At 47.2% G+C, this 15,426-nt stretch overlaps 7 protein-coding genes across 7 annotated transcripts; 4 read left to right on the top strand and 3 right to left on the bottom strand.

Annotated features, from left to right (window-relative positions):
- Positions 1–536: 536 nt before the first annotated feature.
- PAAG_08155 (8-amino-7-oxononanoate synthase) lies at positions 537–2,051 on the top strand (the record flags this gene model as incomplete). Its single annotated transcript, XM_002789855.2, has 3 exons — positions 537–1,302; positions 1,499–1,641; positions 1,722–2,051. 3 exons carry the CDS (start codon positions 537–539, stop codon positions 2,049–2,051), a joined length of 1,239 nt encoding a protein of 412 aa, XP_002789901.1.
- A 1,197-nt stretch (positions 2,052–3,248) lies between these two features.
- Positions 3,249–5,191, bottom strand: PAAG_08154 (hypothetical protein; the record flags this gene model as incomplete). Its single annotated transcript, XM_015846435.1, has 6 exons — positions 3,249–3,469; positions 3,525–3,843; positions 3,891–3,947; positions 3,998–4,219; positions 4,275–5,038; positions 5,095–5,191. The coding sequence occupies 6 exons, from the start codon at positions 5,189–5,191 to the stop codon at positions 3,249–3,251; spliced, it is 1,680 nt and encodes a 559-aa protein (XP_015701099.1).
- Positions 5,192–5,676: 485 nt separating this feature from the next.
- On the top strand, positions 5,677–6,592 carry PAAG_08153 (mitochondrial 54S ribosomal protein YmL16; the record flags this gene model as incomplete). Its single annotated transcript, XM_002789853.2, has 3 exons — positions 5,677–5,959; positions 6,028–6,141; positions 6,216–6,592. 3 exons carry the CDS (start codon positions 5,677–5,679, stop codon positions 6,590–6,592), a joined length of 774 nt encoding a protein of 257 aa, XP_002789899.2.
- A 188-nt stretch (positions 6,593–6,780) lies between these two features.
- Positions 6,781–7,839, bottom strand: PAAG_08152 (3',5'-bisphosphate nucleotidase; the record flags this gene model as incomplete). Its single annotated transcript, XM_002789852.2, has 1 exon — positions 6,781–7,839. One exon carries the CDS (start codon positions 7,837–7,839, stop codon positions 6,781–6,783), a length of 1,059 nt encoding a protein of 352 aa, XP_002789898.1.
- A 1,288-nt stretch (positions 7,840–9,127) lies between these two features.
- On the top strand, positions 9,128–10,437 carry PAAG_08151 (VHS domain-containing protein; the record flags this gene model as incomplete). Its single annotated transcript, XM_002789851.2, has 2 exons — positions 9,128–9,303; positions 9,357–10,437. The coding sequence occupies 2 exons, from the start codon at positions 9,128–9,130 to the stop codon at positions 10,435–10,437; spliced, it is 1,257 nt and encodes a 418-aa protein (XP_002789897.2).
- An 808-nt stretch (positions 10,438–11,245) lies between these two features.
- Positions 11,246–13,731, bottom strand: PAAG_08150 (ATP-dependent RNA helicase MAK5; the record flags this gene model as incomplete). Its single annotated transcript, XM_002789850.2, has 3 exons — positions 11,246–12,103; positions 12,187–13,413; positions 13,501–13,731. The coding sequence occupies 3 exons, from the start codon at positions 13,729–13,731 to the stop codon at positions 11,246–11,248; spliced, it is 2,316 nt and encodes a 771-aa protein (XP_002789896.1).
- A 390-nt stretch (positions 13,732–14,121) lies between these two features.
- Positions 14,122–15,309, top strand: PAAG_08149 (tRNA (uridine-2'-O-)-methyltransferase TRM7; the record flags this gene model as incomplete). The annotated part of the gene is made up of 1 exon (XM_002789849.1): positions 14,122–15,309. The coding sequence occupies one exon, from the start codon at positions 14,122–14,124 to the stop codon at positions 15,307–15,309; it is 1,188 nt and encodes a 395-aa protein (XP_002789895.1).
- Between the last annotated feature and the right edge of the window lie 117 nt (positions 15,310–15,426).

The raw sequence follows: 15,426 nt of genomic DNA, 5'->3' as shown, positions 1-15,426 counted from the left end.
GGAGCTGCTTGGGTTATTCTGCGTGGTCACCCCAACCCCCCACGGCATGGTTATGTAGTTAGTTACTGGGTTCTCTGTCAGCGTCGCTCCCGCTAGTTAACTCGCCGAGCCCCTTTTTCTGTCCCAGCAATAGTTAACCATACTATCGGGCAAGGTTCTGGGGCAGCTGTCTGGGTGAGCCAGGTTTGACTCCTCAAATCGTACTGAATTCCGACGACGCACTCAGAAACCCCTGCCGAACGCCCGGCCCCGCGGAGAGTCTATGATGCAGTAGTATGTAATAAAATGGGTTACATGGGGTATTTGCCCCGCGCCCGAAACCATCAAAGTTTTTGCCATTTCCAAACATTGGCTCCTCTTCGGGCGCCCGATTGCCTTTGTTCCATGATTCTGGCTTATAACTAAACCCAGGGTAATAAATGGAAAACCCCAACAAAGCGTGCTGGAGTATTATATATATGTATATATATCACCCAACCTGTTTGAATGCATTCTCTGTTAGGATGTGATTGACCTAGTCAACTTGTAAATCCACAATGGAACCTTCTGGGCCACTTCTGCGAGCTTTTCAATCTCGTTTGGATCAGAGAGAGGCCAAGGGACATCGTCGCCGTCTAAAAGTTGCACCGCCCAATTCGGTTGATTTCTCCTCCAACGATTTCCTGTCTTTGTCAACCTCAGCCGTCCTTCGATCTCACTTTCTTCAAACTCTTGCCAGTGAGTCTTCTTCACATGCGCTCGCAAGCAAAGGATCCCGACTCTTGGATGGCAACTCTGCCTACGCAGAGGAGTTGGAGCGTTTCATAGCCTCCTTCCACCATGCGGAGAGCGGCTTGCTTTTTAACTCCGGTTATGATGCAAATCTGTCGGTATTTTCTTGCATTCCGCAGCCAGGGGATGTTATTTTGTACGATGAATTGATCCACGCCAGCGTCCACGATGGCATGAGGCTGTCAAGGGCGGCTAAAAGGATCCCGTTCAAGCATAATTCCACCGATTCATTTTTCGGCATTGCGCAGAGCTTGGTGCAAAATGACCCTCTAATAGCGTTGGGAGAGCGGAGCGTCTTTGTTGCATTGGAATCGCTCTACAGCATGGATGGAGATATTGCTCCCATCGCGGAGCTTCTGGAGGTTGTTAGGGAAGTGTTTCCCCAAGGAAACGGATATATGGTTGTGGATGAAGCACACTCAACTGGTGTCTTCGGGCCCCGAGGTGCAGGGGTCATTCAGGAGCTCGGTGTGGAGAATCGTATTTTCCTCAGGTTACACACTTTTGGCAAAGCATTAGCAAGTCATGGAGGTACCAACCCCGGCCCCCTTCATCCCAATGCCACCCATATACACTAAGCTGCGCCCTTGAAGTGGCCCAATATAAGGAGCTCTACACCGGGCGTAGAAGTGCTAGAGAAGTAGAAAAAGTAGCTAACCAACGTCTGCACCCCTGGTCTCTCTCTTTTTTGTTTTTCTTTCTTTTTTTTTTTTTTTATATCTTTTAGCTATTGTTCTCTGTTCTCCCCTAACCAGAGAATACCTGATCAACTACGCTCGAAGCTTCATTTACTCTACAGCGATGAGCCTTCCGTCCCTCGTCTCCATCCGCGCTGTATATGACCTCATGAGCCAGGGAGTAACAGAGACTGTATGACCAACACTCCAATCAACGATTCCACCCTCCTTTTGAAACCATCTTGCCATACTGACGCACGATCACAAACCCAGCTCCAATCCCAACTGTACGAACTTGTCCAATACTTGGGTACCAGACTAGAAAAACAACTCCCTGAAGACCCCACCCTCATCAGAGTGCAGCATCAAGGTCGATCTCCTATCTTCTCGCTTCAAACCGCAATGCCACGTGAGCTTGCAAGCTTCCTACAGAGCAAGGGACAAATAGTCCGTGCAATTATGCCCCCAACCGTACCCAAGGGAACTGAACGGGTGCGAGTATGCCTGCACTCTAAAAACACATTTCAAGAGATCGATAGGTTGACCGATCTGATGAAAAAATGGATTGAGCAGCAACGCCCAGGCAGGGCTTGTAAACTGTAGCAGCATGGCATGGGTGGGAATTCTGTTTTCATGATAGATATCTTTTGGATGTATAGGGCGGGGTAGCATATATGTAATGAAGATATTATGAAAAGAGGAGGCTATGAAACCCTCCCTACACAGGGAGAAATATGTGATCCTAATAGAACTGGTGAATTAACACTATACCCCTGTGGGGGAATATCCCTATTCTGACAGACCTGGCGTTAATACGCCATAAACATTTAGCTAACTTTAGCGGGTCATTTAGCCGCGTAGGGAGTGTACTTATCAACCCTTCAACCCAAATATTCAGAAAGCCGAATAGCTGTTTTCCACCTCCCGCCATCGGTGGGTCGTGATGTCTACGTCGGGAACAAGCTTGGGAGATGGAATTAAAACTACTGGAGCTAAATGTCTAACGGCCAAGGTGCTAGTGGAAAGCTTTCCCCTGTTTTTAAACAGGATAATTGACCTCGGGATGGTGTATGCAACAGCATTCGCATCTCTTGCTGAGGACATAGACAGTAACTATTGTCTTGTACACCAGATATGTCATTCCCGTTGTCTACTGTCTGGATACAACTCAAGATTAGAAAATTGATAACCCTCATAAAAGATTCTAAACTTTTATTCCCAAAATTGACAGCTCTGGATTGGTATAGCTGCATTTCTCTTGTTGCGTGTGACATGTGGGTCCCAAGCCCTAACGGTGCTAAAAGAGTGATGGGACACAAGAGTTCAAAATAAGTGTACTGATAAATGTCACGGGAAGCAGCAACGATAACACGATAAATACACGCTCTAAATCTTGAAACAACAGTAGCATCGTGTTGCGGTCTAAAAGAACAGAAGAGGGGGGAGGGGGCAAATTTATGAAAACCAAGGGGGGAAAATAGTAAGATGCATAGCAATATCAACAGCTTTAAAAAGTAAATGGTATCATATATATGTCTTCAACAAATTACTCTGCATCAGTAATTATAATGGGAAATAAGCAAATAGCAATGCTGTAAAAAATGTAGCAAAGACATTTAGATTGCGTGGATTTGCATAACGGTAGTAGGAAAAGAGTGATAGTCAGAGGGTAAAGGTGTTTGGACAGCAAAGGGTGAAAGCAGGTCCGAGGATGGAGTTCTCTATGGTCTGCAGCATACGCAAAGTATGATAGCTCATAGTGACCAGCAGCGACCTGTCCTGTGGTGGTACTCGTGGATATCAAGCTAGATCCGGCTTTGAAGTCCGGCTGGCATACCGTATACGCGGCAAAAGATGCCTTGTCGCAAAGTAAAGAAAACAGCAAACGCCAGTGACGGCCCCAAGGCTGAAGGAAACAATGTAAATGACATCCGCCGGTGGGGGGGTTGCAGGAGTAAAAGAGAGTCTCACGATTTGAAGCCAACCGGTAACCCACGAGGAATACAATGCAACAACACATACTGGGATATTATTTAGCCTCGTTATCTGTTGATGAAACAATGCCCGGATGCTTACATAGACTCAAAAGTGAGATTCTACCCAGCTTGAGATGAAACACCGGGAGTGTGACAAACACCGTCACTGACAAAATCCACCACGATATGGAAGTGATTAGCCCGCTGAAACTAGTAATTTTACGGAAAACTGCATAGGAGCTCTCAATTGAGGTCTGGAGGTTTGCTGCTGAAGCCGCGACGTCGTTTAGAAGCGCCTGAGAGATTCTTAAGTCGTTTTGGAAGAAGTTTTGATCGTGAATCTGCTGCATTTGGATTTGTTGTAGCGCCAGAGTTGTATGTTCAAACTCTTGAAAGATGTGCTCGAGCGACTTCATTCGCTGTTTCCATTAACTTCGGTTCAGTTAGCATATACAAACTGACTTACCGCATCCAAGCCGTCATGTCTGGCTTCCATTGAGCTCATAAGGTCCTCCACGGCTTGCTAGAAATTAAATTAGCAAATTGCAAAGAGGGGGACCTCTAAAGGTATACCATTGAATAGAAAATATTGCCAAACCCCTCCAATATTGGTCGCAAATGTTGACTGCTTAAAAGCTCAACAGATTGCCTCAATGACGAAACTAGCTCTAGACTCTCCTGGTGGTTTTTCTTCTCAATCGCAGCCATCTGGGAGGCTCTTCTCTCCGTTTCCAGCTGAATTTCATCGAGAATCCGTTTCAGTCCGTGTAATGTTTTCGTTGTGGAATGGAGATCCTAACGACAAGTGAGAAATGGGATGAATCATTGACGCAGTAATGATATTTCAAACCTTATTCGCGCTGGAGGCATCAGAGCGCGTTTGGGACATTAGCTCTTGCACCCCTTCAAGGTCATCAACAACCCTTGCTGATATATCACGATATCGTAAAAATCCATTTTCCAGGTCCTGCATGAGATTATCCTGCATTTCTTTCACGATATCTAAAAACACCCTCTGTCGAGAAGCCTCCATTGCTGTTGATATAAGTGTGTGGTTGAGAGAGTCAGTTAGAATCGAGGTGAGGTCAGCCAGATTCTTATACAGCTTTAGCTCCTCTTCACGCTCAATCTCGGCTCGTGCTGCCTGGCACATGACAGCTGCATTTTGCCTGCTGTTACTGTAACTCGTCCACCACTGGGGTCGAGATTCTAAAGATTTAAGACACGGTTCCAGCTGTGAGAGTTGGATTATATTTTCCTCTTCTAGATGCAAATGCGTTTTGCGAGACGTGAAAATTGGAGAACATTGTTCTGGAATCGTCGCTCCAGCACCGATAAGTTCACAGACGGCAAGCCTAGCAGCAAACAATGACTTAACATTATCCAGGGAGTCAGAAAGAGCCTCCTTTTGATTACCGTCATCTCCACGGATTGATTGACAAGACAAAATTAGGTTAGTTGCCGCCATCCGGTTACAGGAAGGTGACGACTTCATGGAGTTGAGAAGCTCAATAGCACTAGAAAACACTTCACTGTACTGGGTAATTTGCGAATGAAGTAAAGACGGCAAATCAGCCTCATCATAGCCCGCACCGAGTGATGAGAAATTTGGGTCTGGATAACGATAAGTTAACGTGATACATCGAGGAACGCTGGATCCGCTATCTTACCTTTCCTTGAGGACAAGGATCTCAGCGAATTGGCCTTTGTAAAGAGAAAAAGACCGATCAAGCTTAAAGCACAAGTAGCGGGTATCTGGAGCCTCATCTTGGCCCCGAGAGAGACAAAAAAAACAAGGGGAAGTGGTAGAGAAAGGGAATTACGAAAGATGATTAAATTCGGGTCTCAATTAAAGAAAAATCGGGTAAAATAGAAATACAGTCTCAATTAACGCCTCATAAGCAGATCTTGGATGAAAGCTGTTTTGGTTTAATCAGGCCTATATATCATGAGAGGGACATTCCGGGTCCAGAATGAAAAGGTCAATGGTTAATAGCCATGGTAAGAATAAATCAGGTCGCTATGAATCCCGAAATCAACTAAGCAAGACATCTTCAACGGGAGTTGTTTTGAGATAGAATCTTGCGACATTGACGCGGGCATGGGGGAACCGCGTCGAATTGAAGTTGAATTTAGGTTTTGGCTTATATAACGCGACATATCACGTGTTATGTTGAGGTCACGTGGAAGTCATTTATTCCCGTCTTTGGATAGACCGCATTTGCGATAATGGGCAGTGCAGCAACGACAAGATGAACTGGGCAATGTCAAGGAGCTGCTACAGGCAGCTCCTCAAGGAGTCCATGAGGACCAATTCCTTACCAGCTTTCATTCTCCCCGACTTCTCTCTCCCTCATAATAACTCCAAGCAGTTTTCGACTTCAACGGCAGCACGATCGCGAATTGGCGCTGCGCCATTGTCAATCCCATCTGAAGTTTCGCTAAATTTTATCGAGCTTCCGGTAGCTAAGAGTTCAACTGTGCGACCGGGGAAAGATATCCCAACTACCGCGGTAGAGGTTACTGGGCCTTTAGGTATGCAATCAATATTTCCAGTCAGCGGCAATCCAGGACACTCACTGACGAGACAGCAATTATTCTAGGTTCCCTGACATTGACCCTGCCATCATTTTCGACTCTCAATTTTGACCCGAAATCTCGAAAAGCGAGCGTTGAGGTGCAAAACCCCAAAATTAAACGTCAGCGTGCTATGTGGGGTATGCGAATCTATTCACTATTCCCAACATTCTCTACATGGCAGCCCGCCTTTCCCTAACATTTTTGCCCACAGGAACCGTAAGACAACACTTGAAGAACCACATCCTAGGAGTGTCGGAGGGCCATACTTGCATTGTCAATTTTGTTGGAGTTGGATTTAGGGCAATGATCGAACCCGAGGCCGTTACGATTCCTGAGCCAGAATATCCCGGCCAACAGTACGTCTCGCTGAAAGTTGGATATGCGCATCCAATTGAGCTAGGCATCCCTCAGGGAGTCAAAGCTAGCACACCTCAACCCACTACCATCCTTCTAGAGGGAGCCAACAAGCAGGTTGTGACACAGTTTGCGGCGGAGATTCGAGCATGGCGTAAACCAGAGCCTTACAAGGGAAAGGGTATATTCGTGAACGGCGAGACAATCAAATTGAAGGCGAAGAAGATCAAGTGATTTGGCTCTCTTGCTTTCATCATATCTTTGCTGTGGTTTTTGTATATCTACTTCTTTTAGGTTTCATTTTCCATACCTCTGTAAAATAGCCATTGTTCTTTTATTTTCTTCGTTTTCATTACACTTGAATGCTTAACTGCTTGTCTGCCATCCTCTTGAAAAGAAGAAATATATTTACATGGTATCCTTTATTTCAATTTCAGCACTTTCTGCACGGCGTTAAGCAATTGGTCATGGATAGCCTTCGGGGCGGCAACGATCCCCTTGTTGTCAGCCAACGTTCTCCCTTTGCCAAAGTTAAGTCTGTTGCCGTGGATATCGGTCGTCATTCCTCTAGCCTCGCGGACTAACAAGTCCCCCGCAGCATGGTCCCAAATCTTCTCTTGATAATCCTTTCTCGTGGGCAGTCTAAGGTAAATATCGCCAGCCCCTCGAGCGATGGAGCAGTATTTAGCTTGCGAATCCAACCGCACAGGTGTGCCACTGATCCCTAGCATCTTAGCCACAGCAGCGGTATCACCTTGTGCGGAATGCGCTTCCTCAACACTTTCACAAAGTGAAGCCTGTGTAATATCTGGCACTGGTTTCATCAAGAGAGATTTGCTCTTTTGCAATTTCCCTTCAGATAAGGGGCGGCTCGAGGCTCCCTTACCAAGTATTGCAGAAAAGAGTACCCCGCTCTCCTCGCCGCCTTGCTGAGCATTCAGGTCTATGGGGATCGGCGCGGAGTCAGACACTGGCAAATTGGGGCAACCGATGACTCCTACTTTAACGTCCCCATCCACAATCAAGCCGAGGCAAACGGCATATTGGCCTCCACGGAGAAACCCCTTTGTGCCGTCGATGGGATCCAAAGCCCATATTCTCCCATGTGGTCCTCCAGCACTTTTCCCCTGGTCGAGGATGTCCAGCATAGCCTCCTCACTCTGCAATGGTCCACCAAGAACCTTCTCACTTTCCTCGTCAGCTAGCCTAATATCTTTGAGCAGACCCCAAATTTCATTGCTCAATGGCTTGTCTCCTCTGAGGGCAGTCGCTTCCTCCTCCGCAACAATCTCATCGTCTGGGAAATTCTTGCGAATAGCCTGGATAATCAAAGCCTGTGCACCAAAATCGCCCTTCGTGACAGGGGACTTGTCATCCTTGGATAGGGTGCCTTTTGTTTTTTCGCGGAATACTTTCTGCGTGAACAAAGTGGCTCTCTGTACTGCTAGTTCTGCCACGTAGAGCTCTTGCTGGTAGGACATATTGACTACCGGAGGTTGTTGGAGGGATAGAGGGGAACCGAATATATGCCTGAGAAAGAGACGGTGTCCGAGTCTTGCTGCAATAATGGTTGCCAGGATGAGAAGGGAGATCGATACAATAAAATGGACACAGATATATCTAGATGATGGGCTTGGTTTTCTCAATTGGGAAGATTTATCCTTCATAGACGAAAATACATATCGAATATATAAGAATATATTAACTAGTTAACTGGATTAAAAACTACATCTCCAAGTTACCTCCTTGATTTCGTCTGCTGAGCTAACAAAATATCACGTGTTGGCAGATCTCGGACCACTTCCCCGCACTAGACCCGATCAGGATATCCACTCATCCATATTATTACGACTGGGATAACTTCATCTTTTCCCGATCAGGATAAACACCGCGGCCCGCTGGATGTATACACATATCTCGGATTTCGAGGAATTCAAAGGGTCCATACTTGTTTTTCCAGGAAATGCTATCCATTGGTCCGCTTTCTGTTTTGTTCGTCAGACGCCACACGTATGTTTCTTTAGTTGGCCGCTGATTGTGAAATGCGGGGTTCAACTCCGTTGGGCTTGGACAACTCCCAAAACCGCGCCCAAAATCCTGTCCCCTGCACTAATATTTCTTTGTGTGTGTGCAACTAAAATTGATCAGTTTCTTCAGAGTACTGTCTCCAGTTTGTTCTTTATCAAGTGGACCAGAACAGGACGATCAGACTACGCTACGAACAGCCCACCCGTCCTCCCTCCTCCGCTCAAGTCTAGCTCAGGCTCCCGCTTTGCTTGCATATCAGCCCTGCAGTGTGTTACGCTTCTGCAGACCTCTAGCTTAAAACCACATATGCTAGCGATTACTTGTGAGTTTTTATCTCATCATAGGCCCTTTAAGACTAAAACATTACCCTGCTTAAGGTGTCTGACAAACTCGGGTAGTGAATTGACATCCCTCCTCAACCCGTACCCCCTTCATTAACCAAACCCGTCATGTTCTCCGGATCCGTAGGTTCTCTCTTTCTTTCCAATTCCCCTTTCGGTTCTTATTTGCCCCAGTGACAGGAAGGCCTTCTTTCACTTCTCCCGGAGGAAATGTCCTTCCATAAATGTAATACCACGCCGCTTCTAAAGGATCTGCCTGCCATGGGGTCTATTTTCATTTTCTCAGTCATGCATATCTACCACGTATGAATAGAGCTTCAATCCTCCATATTTCCATTTTTCTATGTGCCTTCTCGCTCGTGTGTCCATTTCTCCTTCCTACCACCTTGCAGCTAATAACATGCTTTTCGGCTATAAACAGAAAAAGCCGTATTCGGCCATCACTGTTCAAATTGATAGACTCACCAGTGAGCAGTATGAAGTTGACGATTCTAGCGGAATTGTAGACCTGATCGAAGTGATCCGGCTTCAAGCTAGTGGTCCGAACGAGGCCAGTCGAGCCCTGCGGAAAAAATTGTATGTTAAATCCCAGTCAACTAGTTCTCCCGCTAATACTAACTCTGCTATAGGAAATATGGGTCTGTGCATCGACAGCTACGAGCTCTGACAATTTTAGACTTTCTCATCCAGAATGCAGGAGAAAGATATCTCCGAGGTTTCACAGATGAGCCACTGTTAGAGCGGCTCCGCGTAGCCGCCACAGATCCAGTTTCAGACCCAGAAGTAAAAGAAAAATGCAGGCAAATGTTCCTGCAGTGGTATTCCTCCTTCAAAGGGGTTTCTGGCATGGAACGAATTGCCAACCTCCACAGGCAGCTACCCCAACGGAAAAAACCCATGAAGCAACAACAATCGAAAGTTCTCAAAGAAACAGAATTGCAGCCAGACACCCCTATAGGCCATTCTGTATCTATTACGGCTGGAAATGGCCCAGCCACTCTATTATCATCCCCCACATCGTCGAGGTTCTCCAAAACAGGCCGGCCAAGCCTGTCCAAGACATCAGAGGACACATCTCACCGCGGAAGGCCATTCAATTTAGAGAAAGAGCGGCCAGAAATTCTGCAAACAATTGCATCCTCATCCATGGCAAGCACAAACTTCATGAATGCACTGAAGTTGGTCAATCGCGAGCATCATCGCGTAAGCGAGGACCCGGAGGTAATGAGTCAGTTTGAAAAGTGCAAGGATCTGCGGCGGCAAATATTAAGATACATCCACCATGTCAACAGCGATGATTTCCTTGGCAGTCTCATTCACGCTAATGATGAACTGATAAATGCCCTCATGACCTTTGAAGTTCTAGATAAGAGCGTCGATGACGATAGTGACAGTGATAGCGAAGCTTGGTTAGAAGAAGCTATGAATCCGAATAGGGGTACAAGCGATGAGCTTTCTGCACTGACTCTTGGTGCCACCATAAAGCCTCCACGGCCTCCACGGCCTGCTAAACCTGATAACCTTTACTACAACCCGCGGTTGTCGATGCCTCAGGGAAAGCAAAGAGAATTACACAGTCAGAGCGAAGACGAGGACACTGACGAGGAGGAAGATAACGAGGACAACCCGTTCGGAGACAGGAACGCAGTGCATACTCCAAGTCCTGAGGAACCTGGACTTCCTTGGTCAGAATCAACACCATTTAAATAGGGTCAAAATTGGTCACATGGACTTCATAGCTAATTCGTTCATGTGTGAAGGCGAGATGTTTGATTTCCTACTTCTTCATACGTTAGGCTACTTTTATTACCCAGTTGGACACCTTCTTTCCCCTCTCCGTTTCTCCAAGGAAAGTCTCACAACTTATTCCCCCCATGAATGCGAGCTGGCGCTACCAGCCATCCAATTTTCCACCGCAACCCTTCCTTCATACTCTCACTTAATCCGTTTCCTATTCCAAGCACTTACCATTGCGCATTATCGGGTCTCAAAGTTTCTCTTATCTTATATCTCTCGGGTCAGGATGTTATAGTTGGCTGAAACATATTAAATAAGGAATCATCAAAAGATGAGGTTTATATACCTACTCTAGTTTATGTCCATAGTTCTCTGTAAGGTGTTTTCTTTGAGCAGTTAGTGAGGGAACTCTGCCAAAATGAAAACCCCTTATCTCATCTCTTCCTACTGGTGGATATGAGATAGTTTAGCATGGTTTCGTTCAATGTATGAATGACTGGAGACATCACTGGCAACAATGAATAGCAAGTTACTTACCATAAATAACTTCTCTTTGGAACGATCCCATACAGTTTATGTATAATTTCGCTTTTCCTGTCAGGATTACTTCCACACCCAGGGGCCCCGAAAGATTGGATACGCGAGTCCACTAACAGGGGGTAAAACAAAGTGAAGATAATGCCCCAACGCACTATCCAAGAACAAAACTTAATGCTTCAATGAGCATGACCATTCAAGATATCTACGCACTACTCACAGTAGAACAAGGGAAACCAAGTCTCTAAAATTCCAGCTCCCCAACCTGTCCCAAAAACGCGTTATTTCCCTCTCCCGCCAACAACGCCTCAATATCCACTCTCCCGGCCGTCAAATATCTCTCACTAACACCCATATTAACCCTCTTCGACAATAAATCCTTCAGCTGCGCCCTAAGCCCTGCAACCTCCGCCTTAGTCAAACTACCCACAACCTTTTCCCTCGCCTCCCTCCCACCTCCTCTGCCCCTCACCCTGCCCTTTCCCTTAGCCTGCTCTGCAAACTCTTCACTATCATAATCAACACCCAGATCCTCCGCCGCGGAGCGCAGCCAGTCATCCTCCGACAACAACTTCTCCTTCGCAAGTGTATGTTCCGTAATTTTTTTAGCCAGGGCCACGCGCGGACGCACACGGGCAATCACATGGCGGTCCAAATCCACAGAGGGCAAGGGCAGACGCTTCGACGAAGTGACCAGATTGGAGGTGTGGACTTTAGCAGCTAAGCGCGCCACACCGACGATTTCCTCGGGGGCGCAGAGGAGGATGGATTTTCCCGAGGCTGAGGCGCGGGCTGTGCGGCCGGATCGATGGACGTATGTATCTGCGGTGCGGGGGACGTGGTAGTGGATGATTAGGTCAATGCCTTTGATATCGAGGCCGCGTGCGGCGACATCGGTTGCCACGAGGATGGAGGATGGGGAGGAGAAGCGCTCGACGGAGCGAAGGCGGGCTTTTTGGGCCATGGAGGAGTGCAGGGAGAGAGCGGGGAGGTTGAGGTTTTGCAGGAAAGAGGTTAGGCGACGGACGGCGGAAATGGAGTTGGTGAATACTAATGTACGATGGTTCAGGTGATAGAGCATAAGTGTGTAGAGGTATAGATCCTGTTTTGTGGAGTTAAGTTATAGTTTCCTCAAAAGGTGCGATTGCGTAGTTCTGGATAGAATATGAACATTGGTTCTATTACCTTTTCCATGGCCGGACATTCTACAAGACCTTCCCTGATGTTTTCGGCCATCTGAGAAACGGGATTCACGTCAATGAATTTCGGCTTTTCTTCTCTGAAGTTGAGCTTTTCGAGCAGATACTCCATCGACTGCTTGTTGTCAAGTAGACCCCCGTCAACGAAACGACTTTTTCCGGCCAGCTTCTGCTGTAGGCTCCGGTGGAAAGTCGCAGAGAAAACCAACGTTTGCCGCAGGAATGACTTGGTGTTATCACGTTCACTCTCGGAATCAGAATCAGGCTCTTCCACTCCATCATTTATCTCCTTGCGATCAAGAGAAGTCAATATCTCCTCCACCTCCTTGAAATGCCCTTCACTAAGTAGCCGATCAGCTTCATCAACCACAAGGAATTTGATGCTTTGAAACTTCCGTATTAAGCCCTGCCCATTGCTAATAACATCCCAGAGCCTCCCCGGCGTTCCGATAACGATGTCCGCATTAGCGAGGAGACGATGTTGTTTTTGAACGGAGAGACCACCAGTCAGCAAAGCAATTCTTGCATTGATGTTTGGGGCATTGCTAATGAATGCCGTGAGGTGCTTTGATATTTGGTGCGCTAGTTCTCTCGTGGGTGACAGGATCAGAGCAATAGGATTTTTTCTCGAAGAATCAGAACCAGTACTTTGAATTGGTTCATCACGATTGTTCTCCAAATGGTATTCTAAAATAGGAATACCAAATGCAAGTGTCTTTCCGGAGCCAGTAGATGCTTTACCAACGACATCGTGGCCTGCAGCTATCTCTGGTATACAGGCAGACTGTATTGGGGTTGGCTTTGCGAACTTCAACTTCGCAAGACTTGTCTGCAGCTCAGCGGAGATACCCAGAGGCTCCCATGCTGAAACATCAACATCTTCCTGGTCATCCTCTTCATTGAGGGCGTCAAACGACATGCCTGGTTGAACGTCTGTACTGGGAGCATGTTTTTTGTTATTCTTGCCTTTTGCTTCCTTCAGCTTCAGTCTCTTCTTTTCTCTCGGCTCATCTGCTCGATCTTTACGCCTTTTCTTCTCTTTCTTCTTCTCCGTCGTTTCGTCTTTTTGTATTTGCTTTCCCTCGTCGCTGTCTACATCCTCTACATCCTGTCCCGGTCCAGCAGAATCAGAGAATCTGCTCCACTCCACGGCCTCATCCTCCGCATTCGACGATATGCTTCTGTCAGTTTTCTTCGCTTTATTTTTTGCCGCCTATACAGTCAGGAAATGTGATACATTAGCTAGATTCCCACAAGACATTGTGCACAGCATTCCAGAAACAATCGCTGATTCTCTCACCTTAAACTTGATCTGTCCCTGTCCCGCCGGTCGCACGATGTCAACTCCCTCGATTTCCTCCAGGCCAAAAAATCCCTCTGCGTCATCTAGTCGGTCTGGCAATGCGACCTCTTTCCAGTCAAGGTCGTCGATCCCAACGACTTCTGTCTCGCGTCCGGAAACCTGATCTCGCTGGCGCTTTTTGGACTTGAGCGACGCATCCCGCGACTCTCGCTCTCGTTTTATAGCCATATCAGACAAAACTCTTGTGTGTATATAGCTATAGCCAAGAGGAAATCGTGTAGCTAACCCCAGAGTCAACCCAGTATAACCGCTTATCATTCACCCGTTTGGTCTCTATATTTTATGGCGGTGGTCATTTAATTAGTTGGTGTGGTCAATGTTCAATGCCTGAGCTCAAAAAGCAAAAAACTTTAGCTCCAAGTTCCGTAGTTGACATTTTCCCCACCCCCCCAAAAAAACAACATATAACTATTAAATATATATATATATGTAATCAACCTATTGCGTCTTTTACATATAAACTGCGCACATCGAACACCGACGCTCGACGACAGAAAATGAGGTAACGTAGCCAAGCAAGGAATACACTAATACCCTCCCTTCTGTAAAGCACTAAATATGGGAAAATCCTCCAAGGACAAGCGAGACGCCTACTATAGGCTCGCCAAAGAGCAGAACTGGCGCGCACGCTCTGCCTTCAAGCTGATCCAGATAGACGAGCAATTCGACCTCTTCGCACACTCAGATCCAGACAGCGTGACGCGCGTAGTCGACCTGTGTGCTGCGCCAGGCAGTTGGAGTCAGGTTCTAAGCCGTGTGCTGATCAAGGGCGAGAGTTTTGGACGTCGCGCATGGGAGGAAAAGCGGCGGAGGGAATGCAGTGAGGAGCCGAAGCTGGAAAATGCTAAAAGGGACGAGCATAAGTGGGAAGCTGAGGGAGAGGAAGGGAAAGAGGAAGAGCAGGTCCTTAAACCGCGCAAAAATGTAAAAATCGTCGCTATTGACCTCCAGCCCATGACTCCGCTTGAAGGCATTACCACTCTGAAAGCAGACATCACCCACCCTTCTACAATCCCCTTACTTCTAAAAGCGCTCGATCCGGATGACTACGCCGTTACCAGCGATCTCACCACTTCTACCACCACTAGAAATATGCCACACCACCACCCGCACCCTGTCGACCTCGTCCTCTCGGACGGCGCCCCTGACGTAACCGGCCTCCACGATCTAGACATCTACATCCAATCCCAACTCCTCTACGCTGCGCTAAACCTAGCGATAGGCGTGCTACGTCCCGGTGGCAAATTTGTTGCCAAAATCTTCCGTGGCCGCGATGTAGATTTGATCTACGCACAGCTGAAGACCGTGTTCGAAAGAGTATCCGTCGCGAAGCCGCGGAGTAGTCGGGCGAGCAGTCTGGAGGCGTTTGTGGTTTGTGAGGGTTTCATTCCTCCCGTAACTAGTGCTGGCAATGACGTTAAAACTCCAACTTCACAGCCAGCATCAACATCAGAGGAACGACATGGCATGCACCTCCTCTCCAATCCCCTGTTCGGCGGTGCAGCGACATCCACATCCTCAACAACCATCCCCACAGCCCCTCATCCCACACGGTGGATTCCACCCTTCATAGCCTGCGGCGACCTATCTTCATGGGATGCAGATGCGTCCTACGAGCTGCCCCCGGGATATGTGAGTCTCGATCCCGTGCAGCCCCCTACGGCGCCACCGTATAAGCGTGCGCTGGAGTTGAGGAGGGAGAGGGGTGGTGCGTATGGGAAGACGAAAGGGTTGGAGATTGGTTGAGTGGTGGATTTATAATGTTAATGGGGGAAAGAGGACGGGGAGGAATATACCTTGTTTTCATTTTATTGGGTTTTTTTGAAATAGATTGTTGATTACGTTGGAACTGAGAATCCTGTT

The sequence above is a fragment of the Paracoccidioides lutzii genome, assembly GCF_000150705.2.
Source record: "Paracoccidioides lutzii Pb01 unplaced genomic scaffold supercont2.30, whole genome shotgun sequence".
NCBI classification, from domain to species: domain Eukaryota; kingdom Fungi; phylum Ascomycota; class Eurotiomycetes; order Onygenales; family Ajellomycetaceae; genus Paracoccidioides; species Paracoccidioides lutzii.
The sequence above is the reverse complement of the archived record's forward strand: the minus strand, read 5'-3'. Positions and strand labels throughout refer to the sequence as shown.